This window comes from Neodiprion lecontei, chromosome 7 (genome assembly GCF_021901455.1).
Source record: "Neodiprion lecontei isolate iyNeoLeco1 chromosome 7, iyNeoLeco1.1, whole genome shotgun sequence".
Taxonomy (NCBI): Eukaryota; Metazoa; Arthropoda; class Insecta; order Hymenoptera; family Diprionidae; genus Neodiprion; species Neodiprion lecontei.
The window spans coordinates 26,802,214-26,829,685 of record NC_060266.1 but is presented as its reverse complement, the minus strand read 5'-3'; the positions used below and the strand labels follow the sequence as shown (position 1 = coordinate 26,829,685).

The 27,472-nt window shown below is 42.2% G+C and overlaps 1 protein-coding gene and 2 long non-coding RNA genes across 6 annotated transcripts; 2 read left to right on the top strand and 1 right to left on the bottom strand.

The window, feature by feature from the left end:
• Nucleotides 1–6,607: 6,607 nt before the first annotated feature.
• Nucleotides 6,608–7,254, top strand: LOC124295392. 2 transcript variants are annotated; one of them, XR_006905340.1, is made up of 3 exons: nucleotides 6,608–6,770; nucleotides 6,928–6,981; nucleotides 7,069–7,254. It is a non-coding gene; the product is annotated as an uncharacterized LOC124295392 (long non-coding RNA). The 2 variants fall into 2 exon arrangements; XR_006905339.1 differs by having other exon boundaries at nucleotides 6,609–6,770; nucleotides 7,072–7,254.
• A 6,701-nt stretch (nucleotides 7,255–13,955) lies between these two features.
• Nucleotides 13,956–22,074, top strand: LOC107225393 (serine/arginine repetitive matrix protein 1-like). Of its 3 annotated transcripts, none has more exons than XM_046745250.1 (8): nucleotides 13,956–14,333; nucleotides 15,479–15,745; nucleotides 16,765–17,701; nucleotides 18,923–19,086; nucleotides 19,162–19,411; nucleotides 19,647–19,868; nucleotides 20,249–20,444; nucleotides 20,868–22,074. In XM_046745250.1, the coding sequence occupies exons 2-8, from the start codon at nucleotides 15,497–15,499 to the stop codon at nucleotides 20,938–20,940; spliced, it is 2,091 nt and encodes a 696-aa protein (XP_046601206.1). In that variant the 5' UTR covers nucleotides 13,956–14,333; nucleotides 15,479–15,496; the 3' UTR covers nucleotides 20,941–22,074. The 3 variants fall into 3 exon arrangements, with proteins under 3 accessions (XP_046601206.1, XP_046601207.1, XP_046601208.1); XM_046745251.1 differs by having other exon boundaries at nucleotides 20,834–22,074; XM_046745252.1 differs by lacking the exon at nucleotides 19,647–19,868.
• LOC124295377 lies at nucleotides 19,909–20,812 on the bottom strand. The gene is made up of 3 exons (XR_006905325.1): nucleotides 20,662–20,812; nucleotides 20,295–20,554; nucleotides 19,909–20,025 (listed from the first exon to the last, which is right to left on the bottom strand). It is a non-coding gene; the product is annotated as an uncharacterized LOC124295377 (long non-coding RNA).
• Nucleotides 22,075–27,472: the final 5,398 nt, after the last annotated feature.

Genomic DNA, 27,472 nt, shown 5'->3' with positions numbered 1-27,472 from the left:
AGATCCCCGAGATCCCCGAGATCCCCCCGAGATCCCCGAGATCCCCGAGATCCCCGAGATCCCCGAGATCCCCCGAGATCCCCGAGATCCCCGAGATCCCCGAGATCCCCGAGATCCCCCCGAGATCCCCGAGATCCCCGAGATCCCCGAGATCCCCGAGATCCCCCCGAGATCCCCGAGATCCCCGAGATCCCCGAGATCCCCGAGATCCCCGAGATCCCCGAGATCCCCGAGATCCCCGAGATCCCCGAGATCCCCGAGATCCCCGAGATCCCCGAGATCCCCGAGATCCCCGAGATCCCCGAGATCCCCGAGATCCCCCGAGATCCCCGAGATCCCCGAGATCCCCGAGATCCCCGAGATCCCCGAGATCCCCGAGATCCCCGAGATCCCCGAGATCCCCGAGATCCCCGAGATCCCCGAGATCCCCGAGATCCCCGAGATCCCCGAGATCCCCGAGATCCCCGAGATCCCCGAGATCCCCGAGATCCCCGAGATCCCCGAGATCCCCGAGATCCCCGAGATCCCCGAGATCCCCGAGATCCCCGAGATCCCCGAGATCCCCCCGAGATCCCCGAGATCCCCCGAGATCCCCGAGATCCCCCGAGATCCCCGAGATCCCCCGAGATCCCCGAGATCCCCGAGATCCCCGAGATCCCCGAGATCCCCGAGATCCCCGAGATCCCCGAGATCCCCGAGATCCCCGAGATCCCCGAGATCCCCGAGATCCCCGAGATCCCCGAGATCCCCGAGATCCCCGAGATCCCCGAGATCCCCGAGATCCCCCGAGATCCCCGAGATCCCCGAGATCCCCGAGATCCCCCCGAGATCCCCGAGATCCCCCCGAGATCCCCGAGATCCCCCCGAGATCCCCGAGATCCCCGAGATCCCCGAGATCCCCCCGAGATCCCCGAGATCCCCCCGAGATCCCCGAGATCCCCGAGATCCCCGAGATCCCCGAGATCCCCGAGATTCCCCGAGATCCCCGAGATCCCCCCGAGATCCCCGAGATCCCCGAGATCCCCGAGATCCCCGAGATCCCCGAGATCCCCCGAGATCCCCGAGATCCCCGAGATCCCCGAGATCCCCGAGATCCCCCCGAGATCCCCGAGATCCCCGAGATCCCCCCGAGATCCCCGAGATCCCCGAGATCCCCGAGATCCCCGAGATCCCCGAGATCCCCGAGATCCCCGAGATCCCCGAGATCCCCGAGATCCCCGAGATCCCCGAGATCCCCGAGATCCCCAATCCCCAATCCCCAATCCCCAATCCCCAATCCCCCAGCCCAGCCCAGCCCAGCCCAGCCTAACCTTTTTTTTTTTTTTTTTTTTTTTTTTTTGTTCAGCGGCGAAGGGGAAATCTTCAAAAGACATCCGGTTGTTCTTGGATGTCATCGGATAGTGCCGGATTTTTACCGGCTAAAACCCCTCCGCCGCTCATCACCCAGGACGAGGCGGAACCGCTTTCGCATTACTTCACCTCGTCCCTGTGGCCGGCCTGTTTTCCTGGCCTCTTATTCTCTCCGTGGCCAGCTCGCTAGCCGGCGTGGAGCATGCTCCTTGCCGGCCTGTCAAGGCTACGCCTCCCTTCCATTCCTCGTACCTACTCGCTATTTATAATTAATTACTATCCCTACTTTACGGTAATTACTTACTCACTACTCATGTAAGCAGTCACCCGCTTGCTACTCTTGCAGCGCGTGACCTACTGACGGCACGGAATTTGCTGACGCAAGTTTTCCGCACCGGCCCGCCTGTACTTGTCCCGCAATTAGTATTTATGTAGTCCTACATGTTAATGGTTAGTTTCATAACAATTATTTGCTACATGTTAGTTATTCCCTATATCATATGCCTAGCGTGTTAGTTATCCTACAGAGCAGTTGAGCAATTGTTATTTATTATTGCTCTGCCCGTTCTACAGTACGTACAGTACGTTCACACAGTGCGCGACCTACTGCCGGCGCGGAATTTGCTGACGCAAGGGTTTCGCGCCGGCTTGCCTGCACTGTTGCGTCTGCCCGTACTACTTAGCGTACACACGGTACGCGGCCTACTGCCGGCGCGGAATTTGCTGACGCAAGAGTTCCGCGCCGGCTCGTGTACACCTGCACTGTATTTTATACACCTGTCGCATATAAGTCGACCGTGTTTTATACCCAGACCTACTAGTAGTGTTAGTTACTATTTACAATTTTACCATTTAGTGTTAGCATTATTTGCTAATTAAATGTAATTACTACATTGACCTTACTATCTACTCGCGCTAGCCTGCCGAGTCTTGCTGCTCACCGTAGTTTGCTGACTCAGCAAGGTCGTCAGCCCGCGCTTGATGTTTACACTAGCCTGTCGCTCGGCGCCAGTCAACGCCACTCAGGCCGTGACCCACTGCCGCCGGTATTTTGCTGGCGCAATAATTCCGGCGGCCTAGTCCCGCTTCACCACACCGTTAATTGTCCGGTGTCTGGTGACCACTTATCACTTAGGTTACTTTCTGCTTAGTCTGTAACCTTTTTCACTCAATCGCTTGAGTATTCCTATAATCTTAATCTACACAGTGTTAAGCTACGCTGATTGGCTTTGCAAAAATGTCCTGCCAAATCGCTTATTTGTCTGTATCACTTGTCCCACTACACGTCCTCCAGCGCACTTTCAATGTTTTCTGCAGAGCATGCTGCTGGCCGTGCTTACGTGGCCCCAGCCACGCTTCTGCACACTTACCTGCGACGTCCGCGTCCTTTCCAGTCGCCAGTCCGAGCAGGTGACTCCCTTATCCACTGTGGACCTATAGTGCGGGAACATCCTCTCATGTTCGGCCCAGCTGATGCATTGGCAGTCGGCGGTAAAGACCACGCCGTCGAGTACCACGATGTCTAGCCCCGGCGGTTACATGTTCAACGGGCTGCACGAGTTCGTCAGCATTTGCTGGCCTCCAAACCTGCGTTTCAGGTACAAGATGGCCCGGTTGTTGCCTACGTAATTTACGTCCCCGTAGGTCATACGAACCCTTGCACCCTCACTGCCCGGCATTGTCGCACTGACCGCGGGCGGTCCTCTTCCGATCTCCTGTGCGGCGTGCTTTGCCGCCAGGCGCACGATCTTGTCCTGTAACACGCTGATGTTCGTTGCGTCACTGGTGGGTTCGGTCGCATCGTCCCTGAGGTAGCCCGCGCTCCTGAAGCATACGGCGTGCCTGTAAGCCAGGTCGCAGCCGCACGCCATAGCGGGCGCGGGCGTGCCAGGGTTGGGTCCCCTGCCTGGCTGTTCGCCCCTTCTGATCCTTTCAAGCTCCTCCTTGTCGCGGAGCACTCGTTTGATGTAAGCAGCCACCGCACTCCACTGTTCCGGCCCTTTCAACATGGCGTACACTACCTCCCGGATGTTCGCGATCGGTCCGGTCACGCTTCGCATTTCTTCCCTTGGTGCCTTCCATGCCGGGCATACGAACCACGTGTGGTTTGCGTCATCCGCAGCGGCTTCGCAGTGGTGGCACCGTGTCGTCGTCTCCTTGCCTATACGATGGAGGTATGTACCGAAACACCCGTGCCCCGTTAGGCCTTGGGTTAGGTAGAACTCCATCTGGCCGTGTCTCCGGTCAATCCAGGGTACTACCGAGGGTATCGCCTCCCTCGTCCATGCCCCCTTCTCCGCCTCTCCCCATTCCACGTCCCATGCCTCGGTCGTCTTCACCCGCTCTTCGCGTCTTAATCTGGCCCTGGCCGCCTTGCTGCGGGCCCCGCTTCTCGCTTCCGCCTCCGCGATTCTCTTCCGTTCGGCCGCCATCAAGTGCAGCGGGATCAGGCCCGCCAGCACCATAACGGCCGGCGTCGAGACAGTGCGATACGCCGACACTACACGCAATGCACTGGCCCTTCCCGCAGCCTCCAGTCTGCTCCTGTTCCTCGCCACCGATAGGGCGTCGGCCCATACTGGGGCTCCGTAGAGCGCAACGGAGTAGGTTACGCTCGCCAGGAGTTTCCTTTTCACGTGGGCCGGTCCCCCTATGTTAGGCATTAGCCTACCAATCGCCGCAGCTACGCCCATGGCCTTGTTAGCGGCCTGCCGCACGTGCGCCGCGAAGTTCAACCTGGCGTCGATGGTCACTCCCAGGTACTTCACGCTGTCTGTAGGCTTCACCTCGTGTCCTTTGACTTTGATAGGGTTCACCTTCAGCGAGTGCCGCCTAGTTATTACCACTATCTCCGTCTTCCTTTTCGCCAAGTCCAACCCTACACCAGCCAGCCATGCCCAGGCACTGCTGATTGCTTCGTTGGCCTTGCACTCGAGCAGTTCCGCCGTCCTTGCCGTCACCACCAGAGCTACGTCGTCGGCAAAGCCGATCGTTGTCACCCCTTCTGGCATTTACTAATTATATTACGGTTGTGGTTTATCGCACGCAACTCTATAAAAATGCCTTAACGTTTGCAAGGAATGTTTTGTTCCCCATATTTTTGAATAAAGTTTTTACTCACCCAATTCGATATAATTTAATTCAAAACTTTTTTTACATGTTTTAAGCTCCACTTTGATGATCAATGGGTGGTAAATGGATTCCCTAACGATTGAATTAGTGTTATACAAATTTTTGATTAATCCGTATGGAATTCAGCCCACCATAGGATGAAGGATAATGGACGGAAACTTCTTAGAATTGAGGACTTCTTTTGAACATAAAGAAAAATCACGCTTAAGGTAGTACCGTGATAGCAGCAGTCCTCAACTTCCAGAGAAATATCCCTTGTATAAAACATTATAACTAAAGTAAAAAGTAGTTGAGATACAGTACACCTTTGGGCTTCCTGTCATATGCGCAGAAGTATAAAAATTTTCCCATTGCGTCTTTTGTCTGACTTGGCAACGTTGCATTCTAACTCAGTATCTCTTGCCCCTCAAGCATGTGTTGTAGAGAATTGTATTGTTATGAAATCAATTTGAGGTTAGTTATAATTGGAGACTGAACCGTACCGTAACCTATACCCGCAAAGTTCTGACATTTATTTCAATTCGTTGGGCCTTTATGGCATTTTAAACTTCTCGCGTAGGGCAACGTTGCCAAGTCACTATTTCTCACGGGTCAGGTTATGAGAGGAAGTTTGAAAATCATTAAAAGCAACAAACTTTAAGAATTATTTACAAGAAAATGAATACCGCTTGTTTAAGTTTTTTTTGAAAAAAATTACTTGTTATATCCTCAATTAATAATTCTCAGTTTTTAAAAAAAATTCTAAGAAAAGTATGGCTGTTATTAAATAAAATGCTCACTCTAACTACGGTCGGGATAGGGAATACATGTAAATTGTACTACTTTTGATCGCTAATATTGCAAAATTTAGTACCGCAAGGACTATTAAAAAAAATTCCTACGTATAAAGGACACTTCAAATTATGTGTATTCAAAAATTGAAAGATATTGTAAGAAAAGTGATTTATCACGGTACTACCTTAAATACAAGTTTTTCGTCACATTATTTAATGATCTTTTACACCATATAATTGTAAATAATAATATACTTTTGAAAAAATGATTTGTTCTTCATTTAATGTCTCAAACATTATTTTACTCGTCAAAAACTTTTTTGTGTGACGAATATATCGTTAGATCTAAATAGCATATATTACGCAGTTCACATCTAGCGCGCATTTTGTGACAACTTTCTGTACAAGATGGCGGAAATTCAATTTTTCAATTGGATGCACGAGCTTACACGTAGAGTATACGGTAATATCCAATCCAGTGTATATATATATCAGTGGTCCTAACGGACACTTCTGGAAGATTCGGCAGTTAGATTTTAGATTGTGTCGGAATACTGTACTGTACAGATGCATACGCATATGTACACTGTGCATGCTCAATCACTGTGTTTATCCACGTCGTCAATGAACTTTTTGGAAAGTGTTACGAGTGTATGGTCGCGTTGACGGTCAAAAATATACTGACCTCATTTTCAGGATTCCGATCGGTGTTACGTCCCAGCTGATAACTCCGGTGACACCCTCTCTCAGTTGATTTCAGCGATGAATCTGACTATGTGTGTATTGCGAAACATACTTCGAGTACTGCCGACCGTGTCGTCACGCAGTCAACTGCGAACTGCGTTCCGTTTTTACTCCGAGTTGACAGTCGCATTGGTGACCAAAACTACTGATGTGAGTCTAACTGTAGCTGTGTGAACGATTCCAGTGTCTATTATCTGGAAATTTTCACCAGGTACCGTACCGACGTTACAGTCGGACGCCTCGGCGGATGGCGTCCGTGGGTTATGTGAATACCCTGAACGTAACGCTGCAACACCGACGCCTGCACTTCTCAATCATGGGACCTCTTCAGAGCGTTACGTCCGTGATGTGACGTCATAACGGATGCTTCCGGAAGATTCGGGAATTAGATTTTAGATTATGTCGGAAAAGTGTACCGCACACACACATATACACACGCGTTCACTGTGCACACTGTATCACTGGATGTATCCTCGTCGCCAATTAACTGTCCGGAAAGCGTAACGAGTGTATAATCGCGTTGACGGTCAAAAATATACTGACCTCATTCTCGAGATTCCGATCGTTGTTACGTCCCAGCTGATAACTACGGTGGCGCCCTCTCTTAGTTGATTTCAGCAATGAATCTGACTATGGGTGACGCAATAAAGAATTCAACGGAAAAGCAAATATCAAATGATACAGATATTGCGTGTTATTTATAGAAAGAAAGAATCCGAAATTCAATGTGAAATGTCATTAACAAGTGGGAGTCTGGAAAAACAGAAGTAGGTAAGTAAACAACGTTTATTGTGAACAAATTTTTTATTTACATATTATTAAAAATGCGTTTCATTCACGATTTGTTATGTGCATTTTATTTGAAAGTAGTTGTATCCGAAACTATCAGAAGCTCCTGTTTGATAATAATAGCTTCTAATATTTTCAGGTACGAAATAATTCATCGTCAAAGCGGGATTAAAGTTGTCAGACAGGGAAGCATGTAAGTAAATTTCTAATTCTGTGATCTTTGGCTATTAAAATATTTTAACATGGATTCAATGATAAAATTAGCTTGTTTTTTTTTCAGCAGGTTCGAAGTTTAAACTTTGATTAACACGAGGAAAATTATGCCTCACCTGATGGTCAAAACGTTTCTGTAGCAAGGATCCTGGTTTCTCCAGCGATGCAATCATTAAAACCATCAAACCTGGTTGTTCCGTCAGACATCGGGTGCCAGAGTGAATTTCATCAGGCCATCGCCACCTTCTTAACATCAGTTGAAGCAAAATTGAAGAGCGGGATATACTACAGATAATTGTGACTGAATATCCCATCATTTTGCTTTGATCGAGCCGATAGCGATAAGTTTGTTACTTAACCGTTGCTGCCAATTCATTTTACCGAGGAATCACTCTGTGCACCATTGTAATTCAAGCAATATCATTGACCAGCATTATTGTTTAAATTTTATGCCATTTAATTAGGTACCTTATTCTGAAGCTTACTTTTACTCTCTTTGGCATTAAATTCAGATAAATAGTCTTTCACGTCGTCAATTAGATTGTAGGGTTGAATTTTGCTAGGCAAACTGAGCCAATCCAAATCTAGAAATGTTAAATAACTTTAGTTAAAAATGTATTTAAAGTTAATCTTAGTTGACGGTGTCATCTGGCTAGCTAGTTGCAGTTATCACCCGTGCTTCGGTCTCGCGGAACCCAGTAAAGTGTAAAGAATGCTTTCACTTACTAGCACACGTTGCTTTGCAATTAATCACTTGGTCTGCTATAGGATTTACTCGCTCGCTAACTTTTTTATTACAATGCAATTTATCGACAGCTTAAAACCAAATTCAATTTTACACTCTTTACGGGGTCTTACGCTAAGACTGAAAGCTTGTGAATCTCCATTTACCGCAATTATTTCTCCATTTCATGTTAGCGTTGTCTGGAACAAGAAAATTCTCATCCTGAGATTGGATATGGAAACTGAAACGTAGAAGTTAGTCATTGGCATGAATTGAAAACCAAGAATTTTATAATGGCTTCTGCAACACAGCGACTTTTTCCAAATATCCTTGTTACAAGGTGACGTTCGCAGGACTATGAACAAGATATTGTATCGGATTACATTATTTGGAAAAAAATCTTCATCAACTTGGTTGAAAATCAGATATTCATTTGTTTTGATGGAACAAGGGACACAATCTTGAATCCGATAAGTCAATATCCTCGTAATACTGTTGTGACATTACTTTAAAACATTATTGTCCTTGAAACTAATTGTGACGTTAAGACGCATTTTGAGAAAGTTAATTTTCAACTTGTGTCACAGGATATGATCTACGTTCCTGAGTTCGACGCTTCTAATTAGATTTTCTTTGTTTCGAACCGCACTAACATGAAATACAGAAATCATTTTAATAAATCTAATATTACTTGAATTTTCGATTTGAGTATTAGGATCCCTTCATTTATTCAATCGAACATCATTGAAAATTTTCGAAATGAACTCTGATAGACATTGGAAAATTTTCAATAGTAGTAGCAATAATTTATTGATCGGAAAAAACGCGTTGACTATCGACTATTTGTAAATTTTGTTGAACTATTGTGGAGAAAAAATAGATTCACAGTTCTCTTACAGATAGTGAGATATTTAAATTTTTTGAAAGCTCGATTTAATGTCTCACTTTCAAAAGTGATAAAATTCAATATTACCGCCTGAAATCACAAGAGAGTGAGAAAGTTGCTTAGTTGCTTGAATGTGGCGATGATCTTTGTACGTGCGATAAATTGAATAGGCAGATAACAGTGAATATTAGAGATGTAATTATTTTGGCCGTATCACCTGTTGATAGAAATAAATTTCATTGTTATTTCTAATGTACGAAATAGTAAAAGTGATCAAATAAAGTGTTCCCACCTACCTGCTGCGTTTCTTCCAAGCACCCAACAGATTTCTCATTTCGGTCGAATAAAGCCAATTTTCAGAAAGCATTAGCATCAAGTTTCGACCGTTCGTGGTAGAATCAACTTTCCGAGTCACTACCTCGACTGTTTGAGATTCTAACCTGAAAAATTCGTATGAATCACATCGCCGCCAGACACAGGTTTTTGGCAGCTGAGAGTCGGAGTGGCCAGCCTGCCCGAACAGCCGATAAAACTCGCGCATGCGCATTGACTGTATAGTTTCTAGGGATTGTCCCGGTAGGCTGACAAAAGAAAAAAACCCTAGAGGAGATTTTCTGAGTGAGCATAGGCTACGCCGCATAATAGGCAACCCCACTCACACACAGTGTTGATTGCAACGAACAATTACGTTCAACTTTCGGACTTGCACTGTGATTTTGAGATCAAGCTTCATATACTTGAGGCTTTGATCGATCAAGCGTATTTGCAGAGTTTCAAGCCACCTGAGTTTCCCTGATCATTCAAATACTTATCATGGAATCTGCGGATATCGACACCGAGTTGAATTTTTGATTGAAACTGATCGTTCGATGCTCCAGGTAAATCTCGTTTTTGAATCACGTACTATGAAATAAACAATGTGTTTAGCAAACGTTGCATAGCGCAGGACTTGATCGTTGAAAGTTACACAGCATCAAGATTAAACATGTACGTATTACCTTCAATTTTGCGAACTTTTACTTCGAAGTAACCAACACTTAATTACATGGGAATCAGTACGCACAAAACTTTGCTGTTGAATTGGTATCATTATAATTTTACTGAAATACTCGAATTCGAATTCTGGACGTGTGAAAGTTTCAAATATTCCTGATGCGATGTTATAAAACTACGGTGATGGTCGAAGGGGCCACTCGCTTTGAATTCTGCAACAATTCACGAGGGAATAATAACAATTAGAGAACAATTAAGAGCAATTTGGGAGCAATTATTTTGCGTAAAGATTTTCATGGAATTCGAAGGTCGCAAGCGAACTTCACATAGGTGGAATTGCAACGTGGAAACGTCATAGAAGTATACCAAGATCGTAGTGAAATTGATAATACTGCCAGTCTCCGCTGGCTCACACTTCGGTCTAGAAGAGAATTTTCCCTGGACTGCTTAGTATACAAAGCTCTTGTGTTAAATCAAAAGCCACTCATCAAAAGAGATTTGCTTATTCTTGAACCTCGCTTTCGCCGAGGGGATGTCAGGCAAGACTACCTTGAGCTTCCGCGCTGTCGTGGTGTTAAATTTGATAAATCGTTCATGGCCGCGGCTGCCAGGTATTGGAACCTGCTGCCGGACTACTGTACGACTCAGCCATCGTTCCAAGAGTTTCGTGGAAACTGTTATGATTATTTATTAAATATCGAATCGAGCTAGATCACTTGACATGTTGTTGTCGATGCTATCATTTTATTGTATCTTGTTACATATCATTTTTGTTTTTATATTCATTTTTTTTTTTTTTTAATTTCTGAATTATAATTGCTGGTAATGTGCGATGTGTGGGTGATGTGAGCTACATTGTGTATGTAATACTACACTACATTTGAACCCTGTTTATAGTTTTACTTGTGTCTGTTCTTTATATATTTATACTGTACTTCATTGTTCTATGTATTGTCTTATTGGACGGCCGCAAGGACTCTTGGCTCCACGGCCGATTAAATAAACATTATTATTATTGTTATTATTATTATTATTATTGTTGTTGTTATTATTATTATTATTATTATTATTATTATTATTATTATTATTATTATTATTATTATTATTATTATTATTATTATTATTATTATTATTATTATTATTATTATTATTATTATTATTATTATTATTATTATTATTATTATTATTATTATTATTATTATTATTATTATTATTATTATTATTATTATTATTATTATTATTATTATTATTATTATTATTATTATTATTATTATTATTATTATTATTATTATTATTATTATTATTATTATTATTATTATTATTATTATTATTATTATTATTATTATTATTATTATTATTATTATTATTATTATTATTATTATTATTATTATTATTATTATTATTATTATTATTATTATTATTATTATTATTATTATTATTATTATTATTATTATTATTATTATTATTATTATTATTATTATTATTATTATTATTATTATTATTATTATTATTATTATTATTATTATTATTATTATTATTATTATTATTATTATTATTATTATTATTATTATTATTATTATTATTATTATTATTATTATTATTATTATTATTATTATTATTATTATTATTATTATTATTATTATTATTATTATTATTATTATTATTATTATTATTATTATTATTATTATTATTATTATTATTATTATTATTATTATTATTATTATTATTATTATTATTATTATTATTATTATTATTATTATTATTATTATTATTATTATTATTATTATTATTATTATTATTATTATTATTATTATTATTATTATTATTATTATTATTATTATTATTATTATTATTATTATTATTATTATTATTATTATTATTATTATTATTATTATTATTATTATTATTATTATTATTATTATTATTATTATTATTATTATTATTATTATTATTATTATTATTATTATTATTATTATTATTATTATTATTATTATTATTATTATTATTATTATTATTATTATTATTATTATTATTATTATTATTATTATTATTATTATTATTATTATTATTATTATTATTATTATTATTATTATTATTATTATTATTATTATTATTATTATTATTATTATTATTATTATTATTATTATTATTATTATTATTATTATTATTATTATTATTATTATTATTATTATTATTATTATTATTATTATTATTATTATTATTATTATTATTATTATTATTATTATTATTATTATTATTATTATTATTATTATTATTATTATTATTATTATTATTATTATTATTATTATTATTATTATTATTATTATTATTATTATTATTATTATTATTATTATTATTATTATTATTATTATTATTATTATTATTATTATTATTATTATTATTATTATTATTATTATTATTATTATTATTATTATTATTATTATTATTATTATTATTATTATTATTATTATTATTATTATTATTATTATTATTATTATTATTATTATTATTATTATTATTATTATTATTATTATTATTATTATTATTATTATTATTATTATTATTATTATTATTATTATTATTATTATTATTATTATTATTATTATTATTATTATTATTATTATTATTATTATTATTATTATTATTATTATTATTATTATTATTATTATTATTATTATTATTATTATTATTATTATTATTATTATTATTATTATTATTATTATTATTATTATTATTATTATTATTATTATTATTATTATTATTATTATTATTATTATTATTATTATTATTATTATTATTATTATTATTATTATTATTATTATTATTATTATTATTATTATTATTATTATTATTATTATTATTATTATTATTATTATTATTATTATTATTATTATTATTATTACTAATTCTCAGCATTTAGAGCCCTGCTGAATAAATTCGTCTGAAAAATGTTGTAAAAATTACGTAATAAACCATGTGATTAATGTTCGGTTGTTGCGAATGAACTCTGCTTAAAATTTGATACATAATAATTCGTTTTGTGATACATCGTATAACATTCTTTTACGAATTGTATAGTCATTGCTGTCGAAACATTGGGAGAGATGCAATATCGTGCAGTTTATCCGTGTGTTGTAATCTAAAACCGTATATTTTCTCTGGAACGAGATACCACAGGGGTCAACGTCATGCCGGGTCTACACGTACGATTCAGTAAAGTCGTTCATAAAATTCCTACTTCGTTTGGGCGATGCATTGATAAACACGCTCTCCCTCAGATTGAAAATCAAACAAAGACCAAAAAATTATAAACTGATTTATTTCAATTTGACAGAATCATTCTGGAATATTGGCTATAGAAGTTTGGGAAAAGCTAAATCCAATTGTGCATAGGCATGTGTTAAATAACTCAACACATACATTTTCCCATCGTCAATAGAAAATTTAAAGTGACGGCTCAAATCCATTTTCAACCCAAAATTAAAAATTCAACTTCACATTTCGAATACGTACGTGTTTCGAAGAAAATCATTTCAATTATCGTCCAGTCTTATTTGTACCCATGTGTCAGCGCATTTCCATGCTAGGCGTAGTCCATACCCTACATAAAAAATCCGACTGACTTCCGTCGGATTCGACACAGATCCGACACAAAATCCGAAGTTATCCTCCAGGCGAGAGACAAGGATAGATCCTATTCGGCTCTGTCGTAAATGAACTCTGTTTGCGGCTTGATGACCAAAATTTTATTTCGGAACGTGTCCGGTTTCTATTCCCGCGTCCCGATGAACCTCCCCTACATAAAAAAAAATCCGACAGACCTCTGTCGGATTCGACATAGATCCGCTACAAATGTTGGACACAAGTCGGACGCAGAATCCTGTCAAATTTTTTTTTTTTGTAGGGTACTATAAGTCGACGCACGCGGCCGGCAGTGCCAACGGTGCTCATTCGGAACCACGGGTCGTAAATTTACGCGGAATATCGTAGGATTGTACCCAAGGTCCGCAGAGAGACGAACCGGGCAAGGGAAGGTCTTTGCGCGGTCGCCATTTTTGTTCCAATTTGTGTATAGTGTGTTAATTTTATACTATAACAGCTGTTCCAATTTATGTTACATACTGTGTGGGTTTTATACGATACTACAGTCTGACAATGCGATCGCCATTATCTTTCCTACATAAAATTCCCCATGCGTAAAAGAACTTCCCTCGTCCGCTCGTCTATCTACGGACCTTGGGTCTGCCTATAGGCACGCAGACGGGGCTGAATCGAGTCTAACGCTCTCTCGCGTTCGTTTCAGCCCTTAGTGAGGGTCTGACCTTCGCCCTTAGTGAGGGTCTGACCTTCGTTGGAGTTGGCTGCTCGGTGAAATATCTAGCGCGACTCTCGGAACGCCGAGCTGAGACACAAGTCGATAATATATAATCCGGGCAGGCGGCTTGTGTGACTTCAAACAAATGCTTGTGTAAATTTCGAACAAATTCTGATACGTGTGTACGGTCTGGCGGGTTTGATTACCCGCAATGTTAAACGTCGCACCCGGATCTCAATTTTATCACTAAATTGAGCTACAGAACTACTTTCCGGAGTGACATATTTCCTTGATTTTGCTGAATAATATATACACCAATTTCCAACAAAAATCCGTACACCGCTCGATAAGTAAACGCCGTGGAATATACACACCAGCAGCTCGGGTCGTGGAATGAGTTGCCTATAGTAGATGGTGAGTAGCTTGACGCTTGTCCAAAAAATCAACAATACCACGATTTGTCAGGTGGTCTAATCGAAGCGGCCTAGGGTCTGATTGCGTTTGGTCGTTATTGCATGCATTCGGAAGCAAAGAACTTTTGGCAATTTCCTATCGAGCTGCCTTTTTCCAAGTCAGCCCGTCCACTCTTAAGGTACGCGAGCTCTTCCTTACACGTTATATAAAATACTACAAGGTGTGTTACGAAACGCCTCATAGGTTTGACAGCGGCGGTATATCAGGCTATAAATATCACGACGTTGCAGTCCATTTCATCCTGGCGGCTATGTTGATTGATCGTCGATGTGGCTTGATAATACACATATATTTTGTTTCAACACAGTGATGGAAGAGTGGCACGACTTTTCGGAACATTTTTGTATGCGTGTCACTGTTACAGTCGAAGACTTCATAAATCCACAACGAAACATTTGGCGAAACGGCATTCTACACGATATTAATTTGTTTTCAAAGTAGAACAACTTCGATATATTTTTCAAAATATTTGGCAGCAAATTGGTGCAGCGCAGTCTCATTGTGATTGTCCGTCGCTACAAAAAATTTCCTTACTTCGTGTAAAATCATGGCCTGATATATTTTAGTAGATGATTCTTGCGTAGTGAATCATTCGAATTAGGGTGATCGCGACGCTCATTACGGTCATTTCACTGATATCATCGTTGATCCCCCGCCCCGGCTGGTATTTACTACGGTATTCCGGTCAGTATGCGTAACAAACGGGAATCGGCTCATTGGCATATCATCGTTTCGACAAAGATGTATGCGTCGATGAATTTTATACCAATACGATCAGCGACGGTCATTCCGTGCACGTCATTTGATCGCATGCTACGATACGTAGATATATCAAGATACCTGTAGATTTTTACCGAATCCTTCATCTAGGTATAGCCATATAATCCGTATACATACAAACTATTACAAAATCCCTGGCGTACAGATTTTATGAAGGTAAATGTTATATCTAGCATCAGATCGATTTTTGTAAACATGAAACGCAGATGAACAATCTGCACTTACCAACCTTACTTGAATGACCATCGAAGTGAAAAATTTGTTCGATCAACTTTCATCGTTCACCGGTTAACTTGACATTTTAGGATTGAGATGATTCTGTGATGCTCCACCGCAACACATCATCGAGACGACGCCGGGCGTCGCGCAGCGCCGCCAACTCTCCTCAGGGCAATCCAACCTCGGTATCACCTGCTAGCACGAGAGGTCGTCGTGCGTCGGTGGCAGCGGAGAGACCGACGGCTCTGGCGACTCTCTCAAACAACGGGAACCTTTCCGAAAGACCACCTAGAGGCAGTATTGTGCCCGATATTGCTCTCGAGGATGACAAGACCGCGGAAGCATCCCAGGAGGTCGGATACATTCATTGTTTATCTTGATACGTAATTCTGTGAGAGTTTCTTGAACAGCCGGAACCCACAAACTCATAACGGAGCGGTTTCGACCAACAGAAGAGGCTTTCGTGCACAAAATAACATGTCGCTTTGCGGAATGTACCGCCGTTTTCAGTATCGAGAACGATCTTAATATTATCACGTCCACGTAATTAGAAACACAAGTACCTGACTTCTCTCTCGCTCTTCCTCATATCGCTGTAGTAATAAATTAGATTCATGATCAAGTGAACTTATCCGTTGACCCACCGCCCCACACGAAGTTTGTTCAACAGCGTATGCATATTTGTACGTGCATATTCATGCGACGTGCATAGATCGTATACCTCCGTACACACGCACACGCACACGCATTATACAGGTGCACCCGTGCACCCGCTTTGAGTTGGCGTCTACGAAATCGGTAGTGGTGAATTCCAATAGAGCGAAGCGATTGACGTGTTGTATATAGTTGTATACGAGTATGTCTTGTACTTGGATGGAAAAGTTTCGAGTGCATTTGAAAGGGTGTTGAAAATCAGTATTTGAACAACAGTGTACATCTGCCATTCAAAAAACTCTGCATGTCCATATACCATGGATTTTGGTAAGTACCTCATGAATCTGATTTTGCCACCGGTTGGAGAAAAGATATGAGAGTGAGAAAGAGAAAACGAGCGAATGATGAAATATTCTTCAACTTCCCCACTTCGATTGTTACAGGTTCGATTTTTAATTTGGAGTTTTTTTTTTTTTTTTTTTTTAATTCGGTGTGAACATTCATTCACATTCATTCTTTGGCTCGTAGACTCATTTTGATGTCTGTATCGTATCAAGTCGGAATCGCGTGCGCGCTCGGTATTTTGATTGTCGCGATAGACGGATTGATGGGTAGGTTAACTTGTATTGACATCTTCCGCTGCTATAGTAATAATTTGCGATGGGATGACGGGTGTCGTGTGTTATTTTTCATATTCGAGGACATACTTCGTTTGCAGACGGTCTGTCAAAGAATTGCGCAGGACATCGATCTGGGAAAATCGGTACGTGGCGGTCAGCTTCTGCAGCCGGAGCCGAATAGAAGTCCGAGAAACTCCCCGACACCTGATGAGTACTCAAGGAATTCTCGCAGCTCTTCGATTTGCGAAGCGAATCGCAGCCCGAGAAACAGCTTGACGCCGGAGGCGAGTCGCTCGCCGAGAAACAGCTTTGCCCTCGACGCAACGATCGGCAGGAGTCCGAGACACTCCCTGACACCTGATGTCGCCCCGAGTCCGAGGAATCCTTTTCTGTCAGATCCTGCGCGACTCGGTTACGACAGAAGTCCGCGAAACAGTTTGGTACCCGAGGTGAACCGAGGGAAACGCAACGGTGCGTCGCCGGTCGAAGCTACGGCGCAAGGAACGAGGAATTGGTTTTTTTTTACAGAAAACAGCGCCTACGCCCCAAGTTCCAGGCATCCCCGTGCCTCCGATGCCGAGCCTGATCACCGCGGTAGGGTCGCAAACCTCGAGTACGATCCAATTACTCCGGAATTGCGGACGACACCGCGGAGCAATGCCGGACCGCCGGTAGACGCGAGTCGGAACCCTCGCGGCTCCGCTGTCCAGGAATCGATTAATCGAAGCCCGCGCAGCTCCATAACCCCAGAACCGAATCGTTTTCCCAGAGGCTCGATTTGTCCCGAATCAAATCGCAGCCCGAGAGGATCAATTGTCGGCCCTCACGAATCGAACAGATCGCCAAGAGGCAGCATAGCGGTTGGCCAAGTCGATAGAAATCAAATCGAGACCGATAACAGAAGTCCCAGGGGAAGCATAGGCACACGGGATGCCGAAAGGAATAACAGGGGTAGCCTTGGCGGCTCTCAGGATCGGAGGAGTCCCAGAGGCAGCCTCACCTTCCTCGAACCTCGCAGAGCTTCGGCTGACCAGGGTGCGTATATCATACAATTACTATTTATAACAAAACGTTGATATTCCTCAGGTAGATCGTTTGCCGATCCCTCCCGCATCCTCTTGCTTCAATTTTGATTCTGCCTTATTTTCGATCATTTCGTTCGATACTTTTTTCCGGCAGAGCCCGACGATCAAATGCCCAAGTTTACACCCCGCTATATTATTATATAACCATATATAACGTCGTCTATCCAGGTAAAACGCGGCGATCGGCTGACAATGAGATAATGATAACCCGATATCATCTGAGTCCTATTAAGACGAATCGAAGGCGCGGTCGATACGTCGAAGTTAGGTTTATGCCGGGCGATAAATTTGAATTATTGCAATGCGGTCGATGTAGCCAACGGTATTGCGTCTGAAAATTCTAACAAGCGCCCATCGAACGAATTATTATTAATCGGCAATAATGCCCGATCTGTCACGCCTGAAACCGAGTAACATTTTGACTCGTCTTTGGTTCAGTATCGTAATCGGATCGAACGAGGCCTGGCAACGACATCTTCAACGAATGGAATAAATTGCAAACACATCGACGGCACAAAGATCTCAAAGATCGAGAGGATGTAGGTTATACAAGTTCGGAGGTTTTACCGGCCAAATCCCTCGGACCCGATTTCATTCATTGCCTTCCCGATAAATTACGATAAACCACCGTAGCCTAGCCGTGGAGTATGAATGATATCTAAGAATATTTTCCAAAAGTTTCGGAGAATAATCACTAATTGGCCGTGGGCATAGCTGAGACGCGGCGGATGTACTTGAAAATCAGACGAATAAATCATTTTTACGTTGGGGGAACGGGGATATTAGAATGTCGATACCAATTGTGTTTCTGCGTGGACTAATTGCGCGGGGTCTGGACAACGCCCTCAAACGTCGACGACGCGAGTACCGGGCATTTTATTTCTGTCCGAATATGACCGTTGCGTCAATCGAAACGCACGTTTCATGTTGTTGGATATTTACATCATGTAATGTTCATACCGGAGTACGAGGTACCTACTAGTAGCAACGCCGTTTCGACTGCGTCGAGGCGGCCGCGCCGGTAGAAGGAAGTCTCGTGTAAATTAGTTGTAATTCACAATGGATTACGATTTCGCTACATTACCCTGGGTGACGTCGTTTTACGTACGTACAGTCGCACGTCCGAACAAAGCTTTGCAATACGTAACGGCTGTACCGCGATTGATTACAGGAACTTCTCGGACCAGAAGCACCTCACCTTACCGTCAAAACGAACGTCAAATTAACGCTGCCGGTAATCCGAGGTGCATCGGAAATTACGGAGCTCAGGTGAACCTGGGTTACGGAACGAACGCCTGGGCGGATTCCAGGAGGGCGAGTAGCTCTGTATCTCAGGTAACTCCGTTTTTCATGTAACTTCTCCTCAACCCGCCTGTGAGGTCTAAATTCACCGGTAGGTACACATTTTAGTTTTCCGGTGACGAATCACGTCGACTGTGCGGAGGTGCGTCGAGTATTACGGAAAAGGGTGTCATAGATCCTGACACCCTGGCCGTTGCGACCTACGGCTCGCTGGCTTTCCAGTTGAAAGATGCTCACCTTGAGGCCGGCAGCACCTGCGACTTTGTTTCGAGAGCGCTGGGTGTCATCGGTAAGACGTTGGGTGTCACGATTTGTTTGGCTTGCTTGTCGGCCATGCCTCCCGTTATGCTGATCATGGGTAAGTTTTTCGCTCTGCATAACGAACATTTCTGCATCGTCGCGTATTTTGGTTGTGAAAATGGATTCGCAAAATTTCGTCCAGCTCAACGAAGCCGGGGAGATTACTTCACAGAATAGCATGGTATAATTAGAAACGTGTCCGCTACACAAGGCGTTATCATGCCAAATTTCGCAAACAAAATAGGGTTATCCCGTTGAAATTCGTCGTGCAAACAAAAATTTCGGCTGCGTAGGTCTGCAGTTCATACGAGATTGTCCGAGGGAACCTCACATACCGGTATACATGGTCGTTGGCGGTACTTTGGGTGGTGTGCGTATGCTATGGACTCTCTACGTCCAAATTTGCTCCAGGAGACCGGAGATTCTCAGTGGTCCCGAAACTGGAACACACATGTCGCCAACGAGGCTCGCTTCCCTGGCGTTATCCGGTTTCTTGGCCGTATGGTTCGTGCTGGGTAAGAGAACCATACGAACGTTGATGGGGAATAAATTTCATGGCTCCCTTACAGTCCACGGACACGCGTGTGAGACAGATCGATTGATAACAATTCCTTGACCGGATGACCGACTCCCCCGGTGGACGAAATTATCTGCAAAGATGCTCTCCGGCAACTGCAGTGAAAAAATTGCAATTTCTAAAATACTTTACGGAGAGAGGCCGGACATGAACGATATTCTTCCGCAAAAAATGGTGTAAATTTACAGAATGTTTTTCAGAGTATTTTATCCACCGTTGTGGGTACAACAACTCTGTCCGACGGGATAATGCTTTATGAGAGTTTCTCCACCTCGGACGCGCTGGTGACATTGACGAATTCATGTTCGCATGTTTCAGGAAATTTTTGGATATTGAATATAAAGTGGCCAGATTACGCCCCTACCTTGTTTGAGCCGAACCGTTGGTGTGACAAGTCTCTTTACATCTTCTCGCTGGTTCACCTTTGCATCGTTTACGCAGCCCTGGCGGCCAGCATACTGGCTGCCGCAGCCCTCGCCGTATGCCGAATTCTTTCTTGCCCTTGGCCAGACAGGTGAGTGACGTTTGATAAAAATTTATCGTCGCATCGATCGGTGAATAGGATCAGGATTCCGTGCTGTTTGCCAAAATTGACAACAACCTTTGCAGCCGTCCTACGTCACCCTGGAAACGCTTACCGCTTAAAACTTTTGTACTATTGCTATTACCGTAACAGATCGTCCGACTTTTCATACATATAGATAACAACTCACTCATTGACAGTCCCTCACCTATGTCCTCTCAGTTCTGTTATTTGCAAACCTAACTGTTGTCCTGAAAGACGCAACTCGTTAACGAGGTCGATTCAGACGTTGAACCCTCGGTTGCAACGTGCTCTCTGTGTTCAGTTGTAAGGCTGAGGTAGGTTTGTTTGGCTCCTCTCTTCTCCTGTTTGACATTTAGATATAAATAACCACGCCGATCCCGGCGCTTAAAGGAAGATCGGGGAGCGAGTGCTATGGGTAGAGGTGGGAAACGGACATGGAACTTTTCAAAGAATCGAGCCCTGACGGGGGTGGAGGAGGTGGGGGATGAAGAGGAAGAGCAGGAGGAGGAGGAGGAGGCGGAGAAGAAGAAGGAGACGAAGGCGGAAGAATCGTAAGAAGCAGGGGGAGCGGAGCCGACGAAAGAGGAAGTAGGGCGGATGGACGGAGACATTACCGCCGACAGTTTTCAAACGGTGAAGTATTTGCCCGCTGGACATAATTGAGCTTCGGCAAGTATCGGACGTGATTCGGACCCGTGAGTTACAGAGTTCCCGTTCCGTCGGCGGCACGCCGAATAGGACGCGTAAGCATACCGGCCAACTGGGATTTCAAATGGATTGATGATTGATCGTTTCAATGTCGGCCCAGATAAGTTCGGAAATGGACTAGCCGTGTTGAATAAGAAATTATAAGGCTCTATCTATCAATCTCTAGTTAATAGCTGAGCCCTTAGTTAATAGTGTTGGCTCGAACTCGTAACATAGCCATTTCATAGTTTCCGAGAACTGATGAAACTGTAGTAGGTGTACGTATAACGATAACTTGCCAAAACTCCGAATTGATGCTTTCTCACCTGTGCACAATTGTCCAGAAAAAGTGGCAAGTTGGACGGAGAGCTGGCCAAGCAACGATCACACGCGTTTACTTTTCCTAACGCTGATTGCATTACAAAAAATATTTGCAGATTTGCGTATACTCGCTGCCCCCTCGGCAGAGACGTAGCGGGAGTGTCTATGGCACAAAAGGCAACGAATGAATACTATAATATTTACCAATTGTAGAAATTATGTGTATATATTATTAATCGTAAGACAATGGGACGCAACGCATCGTATAATATGTATACCTGTCCACGCTGCGCGCATGAAGTTTCGTCGAGATGTAAGTCGTAGGTTGAGAAACCTGTCGATGAGCAAATGTTGTCTCGTGAGGCCGAATCGAACTCGAGAGCCGATATCTGAAAAAATATGTTAAAAGAACACCTCTGCCCGGACGATTGGATGGGAGACGTTGAATTTTAGATGAATTGTCGGCCGATTCTGAAGGTACGACCTTTCGTGCTTAAGTCAACTTCATGCCGACCAAGCCGGTGAATGTTATTTGTTAGGCTCTTAGGAATACAACCTCCACTTTCAATAAAAAAGTAATTTTGATAAATTTTATAAACTCACTCGTCTTTGTCAATAATTAGAATTGACATCGATTGAATACAGCAACAAGCCTGGCGTCAGTTGGACAAAGAATAAACGGACCCAGTGAGCTACTGTACATATATCCCTCCGGCATCTGAGTGAACGGTCGGATCGATCTATCGATGCACAGTTGGAATTGCCACGGTAGTGTACGCGGTTCTTGACGGATGCGGTTACATAGGTCACCCACGGCTCAACTTGAAAGCTTTACAGACTCGCATTTCGAATCGATTCCTTTCTTTTCTAGATTTTGGTAGTTCACCTTTGGCCATCTTTCGTTTACGGCAACTTTACACGCGCTTCAATCCCAAATCCTTGCCGATGCGCCAAAATCCCCTTCGCACAATATTATACCTAGATATTCCACTGAGAATATTCGCGATTGAGGCAACATACTTGCATTATATCTATTAACATGAATGGAATCGATATTATCAGTTACTGTTGGGCAGCTTTCTAAAGCCTCGTTTGCAGGCAGATACATGTATTATACGTATAACAGAAATGTTAAGTATACCCCCGGCAACTGTACCTTTCCAACTAAACAAAGTCAATTAAAACAATCTATGATACAACGCAATTGTTAATTACATACTACACAATACACGTATATCTAGAGTGAATTCCTTGGAAATAACTGTCCCAACTAACACCCGAGACGGTTTCTTGCATTGTATTGACCGCTGCCGTTTGCACCCCACCCACATCAACCTCCCACGCCGCCTCACGAGGGTGACATATTTTCGTCTCATCATTTTCACCGCTGTAAGACGTATCGGGCTCCAATGGATTCAAATCCTGCTGTTCCACGAGGGATCTCGTATAAGGGCAATTCTGTGAGTTAGTATTTTGGAACAAATTTCATCGAACAGTTTCTAACTAGGACCCACCAAAACTGAATATGTGTGAGAAGATAATAATATCAATCCGTGTAAATTAATAAGCGGCAATCACATACAACGTATTAGATTACGATAATTTATTTTGTATGGCAATCTTTCCGTTTCATCTGCCAGAGGAAGTCTTATCGAAAAATGTTCAAGTCAAGAGAATAACACGTACGGTACATGAAATACGTTTTCATCGATACACGTGTAACCTGTGTTATACGTACGCAGGTATGCAGGCATCCTGCGATACATAAATTACGCATCATTTTCACTTTCCAATGTTACATACTAAGAATTGTGTACGAATAGGGTACTGTAGATAGTTCTGCGGATGTTTATCCAGATGTATAGGTGACGTGCACTGTACAGGTAGTATGAGGTACGCGTATGTAGAAGGATGTCGATACACTTTCCTACGTACACTGGGCCAACTTGCGGCATGCTTATTGTATGCCATATACATATACGCGCACCAGTTGGCGATGATATTACTTGCATTAAATTCGCACGCTGCGCTGCGGAGTGGTACGAATCGAACGAGTCCGTTATATTTTTCCCCAAAAATGGGAAAGTTTCGTGGAAGAGGATTCCTGCTCTCCGTTTGCGCGTGAAGTGGAGTGGTCTAAATAAATTGGACAGCATTCTTCCGAGTTGGCCATAAACAGCTGTTACTGCAAAATTTGCGGGCAATTGAATTTTGATGTTTTCAACTTTTAATTACGCGCAGGTATACCTCGGCATCAGTGACGTGATACGACACGGTCTCCAACGTGCTCGTAATTTGCATCAAGTCTGTCTCAAACGAAAAAAGAAAAAAATTTACCAAATTATTCTCCCCTAAGCTCGTACAATATTAATTAAAGAAGAAAAAAAGAAAAGAAAACATGAAACTTTCGTACGTAAAATGTACCTGTGCAGAATAATCAAATGTATCGTACAACATTTTCACCTGTATCTACAGGCGTGCACAACGAAAAAAACCGGTCTCTTTTTCGATACGAAATAATGCAGACTTGCCGATGATAGCGGTTGAACAGGCTTGGTCCATCGGTCTTCCTTTTTCGATCCACCGCACCACCCACTGCACCGCGGTTACCGATCTCATCCGATTCTTACATCCTTTTGTCGCAAATAAAAATCTCTCCATGTGTACCGGATGTGTATCGGTGTTATAGGTACTGTTGAAAAACTAAGGCCGCAACGCAAATGAAATGGGTTCCTGAGCGGGACAAAGTGACCGGACAGGCAAAGTTAACAGGTAATGAAAAATTCAGTATGTTCTGAATAAACGTTTTCGGCTTAAAGTCTGCAATAGGACCGTTTGTATAATGATATGGATTGACGCGGCAACCTAATTCATTTGATTGAAAACATTTGATGCCTTTTATCTATCGTGATTACTAGGCCGGCATGCCAAACATTAGGGTGATTTCACCCCTTATAAAAATATATTACTGGAACGTCTGGTCAGTTATTGAAATTCTTACCTATCAATTACGAAAGTCTATCGACGGGTACACTTGAACGTGTGGATACGGTAACATTTGTTACATTCTGTCGGGCTCGTAGGTGAAAGAAAACTGGACATGCCGAGGCGTTCACTCGTGATCAGAAAGAATGTTCAATTGGCGAAAAATCGGACCCCGAATTGCACATATTGTGTCGAGTATATCCTACATATGCGTGTGTATAAATGTGAAAAATACAAGTGCATACAATAAAGACAATTTTCGTCTACTTTTCTCGTTTCTTCCTCTACGAATCCTGACATTGACGATTCCGCTCTTATGCACTTATACATTTCCCCTTTTCACTTCTCTCACGATTGCTGTAAATACAGTGACCAAAGTTCAAATTCAGGTATCAATAATCTGTACTTGTACACATTCGGAAGACCGCCACCCTGGGGCCCAACTCCCGATCAACCCTTAAGATTTTCTCGTTACTTCCTGCGGGAAAATTGAAAATGAATTGAAATTGTGGCGATGCATTTTAGGGCACATCGTTCAGGGATGACTAAATATGAGCGACGCATACCTGTGCGTTTCCGTAACAGCCAGCAGTGCACCTGGGGATCATGGAGGAGAATCGAAGTGGGAGTGAGCTCCCTCATACCGCTTATACGGCGTGCGCATTACATATATTTTAATAATATCATTACCTTACCGGAGCGGCGAAGGGTTAGTAGGACGAAGGGAAGGAAGGGAAGGCAGGGGCAGTTGCAGGTTTATCTCAACATCGAGCATCTGCAGGATGCTGCACGTTGTACACGCTCATATACACGGATTTGATTCAGGTATAAAATAATATGGAGGGAACCTTCGGGAACGATATGACGCGGGGAGATGTCGGAAAGGTTCAATTTGATGTCAAAGCAAATCATAGAGTTCAATAGGTTTCGCAACGCGCTCAAGTGCTTCCCTCTTTTCTTTTCCATGTATTCAAACACGATCGCTGATAAGAATTACAATAGTCGATGTTGCCGCTTGTGATTCTGCGTAAGACGTGCCGTATTCGTTCGATCGAAATGGCACGAATTTTGCAATACACCGCACGGATCGTGAACGGTAGCCGAATGCTCTTTGATTCTCGGGTCCTGTCGTTACTTGCGGTATAAAAATGATGCCTTATGATGAAGATATTCCCCGCTCCGGACAAGAGCATCTCATCAACGGATTTGAACCAAAACGAACTGTTTCAAGTAACATCGTTGACATGAAATTCAATTGCGTATATATAGATATTGCTCATTACGTGTCGTGAGGTGGGTGTCATGGTAGAATTTATTTAAGTGCGAATTTTGACAAACTTGTACGATGTAATTGCATTCGAAGATGATTGAAAATCCGAGCCACGTGTTACGTCCCGCACCTCGTCACGCGATTTGACTGAATTTATAGCCCGGAAAAATGTTTACCGACCTATAAGCAGCACATATTAAACTATCGAGCTTGAATAGCTTGATATGTGTATACATTGTGGACTCACTCTCGTGTGCGCCACCCTCCTTTGAATGTCAACGAGCGAGCTAAACCAAGTAATGATAATTAAAAGCAGTTGAATAGAAAAAACATACGCGCACGCACATAGGTGGAGAGAGAGGCTGCGTGGGGTGGAAGTAGTTGGGACTTGTGTAGGCTCTCTCTCTCTCTCTCTCTCTCTCTCTCTCTCTCTCTCTCTCTCTCTCTCTCTCTCTCTCTCTCTCTCTCTCGCTCTCTCTCTCTCTCTCTCTCTTTACCATAATATTTCGTAGCGTACATGCATACAAACATACACGCATATACATAGGCCTACATACAGAGAGAGGGTGAAAAGTGAAGGAGTGAAGGAGAGGGACGTATAAGTAGAGTGAAATAAAATGAACGAACGGTGGCAGATTCGAGGGGTAGGAAAGGCGTTCCACAGATGATCGTGTAGCTGAGCGTACGTGTATAAAGCGGAACGGTGTGTTTGAGGAGGAGGCGGAGGAGGAGGAGAAGGGGAATGCCGCGCATCGCTCGAAACTACCGCAGTCTGCTTTATTGATTCAGGGATGCTCGACACATTGAGGGGCTGGAACGGCAGAGCAAAGAGCGGCGTGCCATCATTGGACAGTAGTTCCCTTTAGTTTCTTTCAAGTGTCCAATTCGATTTTGGTAGGGCGAGATACGGCAGCATTCACCGGCGCGGGCGGTGAGGTGAAAACGGTGAAATCGAGAGGAGCGCCGCCAAGAGGGCCTTCTCGCTTTGCGCGCACTCCGGTGTATCGACTAGCCTTCCTCCGTATCGATTGGTTCGTCCGGACGGTTGATCAACGCCGTTATGATTGTTTGAAGAACCGAATGGTGGATCGAAAAGGAAGGGTTTTGTATCTGTGTATCAGGGTGTTGCAGAAAAAAAAATAAAAATTTCCGATTTTCCACCGTGGCTCACCCTAAATAGCTTGTTTAGGTCGAAGGAAAGGTTATGCGAAACGATGAGCGTTCCACGTTGTGTGAAAGATTGCGCTCATTTGATTTTTCGCTTTTCTCTAGATTTTTTTTAAGATTACAAAGAAACGGGGCCACGTGAAATAAAACCCTGCGTATAAGTTTTGATCGCTATCAAGGTCGTTCCTACATGCGTGGATACTTTTTCACACCAAATGTGTTCAAAATTTTCTCAAAACTTTGCTCAAAATCACCGTTCGCTGTTTTCGGCTTGCTCTTTGTGCCCCAACAATAAATTCAATATCAAAATATAAATACACGTTCGTACATGCGTATAAGGCACTGTGATGTATGCATTGTGCATCTTGATCTTATGGCGTGTGGTAACAAAATTACATTTTCTGTGTGACAGAATCTCGGGATCGATAGACATCACGTGAAGCCAATTAGGTAGATAAGTTCGATGCGGAGAGAATGGCCAAGATTATCTTCCCAATCAGCATTAATTCGATCGGAAGCCTAGCAATATCCCATCTACTGATGAACCTGAGGTTTCAAACTGGCA

Bases quoted from the DNA above. Each gene is read 5' to 3' on its own strand.
- LOC107225393 (XM_046745250.1), top strand. From the start codon at position 15,497: ATGCTCCACCGCAACACATCATCGAGACGACGCCGGGCGTCGCGCAGC. The intron at 15,746-16,764 runs GTCGGATACATT...CTTCGTTTGCAG, and splicing joins CCGCGGAAGCATCCCAGGAG to ACGGTCTGTCAAAGAATTGC. The intron at 19,412-19,646 runs GTAAGTTTTTCG...TCGGCTGCGTAG, and splicing joins TCCCGTTATGCTGATCATGG to GTCTGCAGTTCATACGAGAT.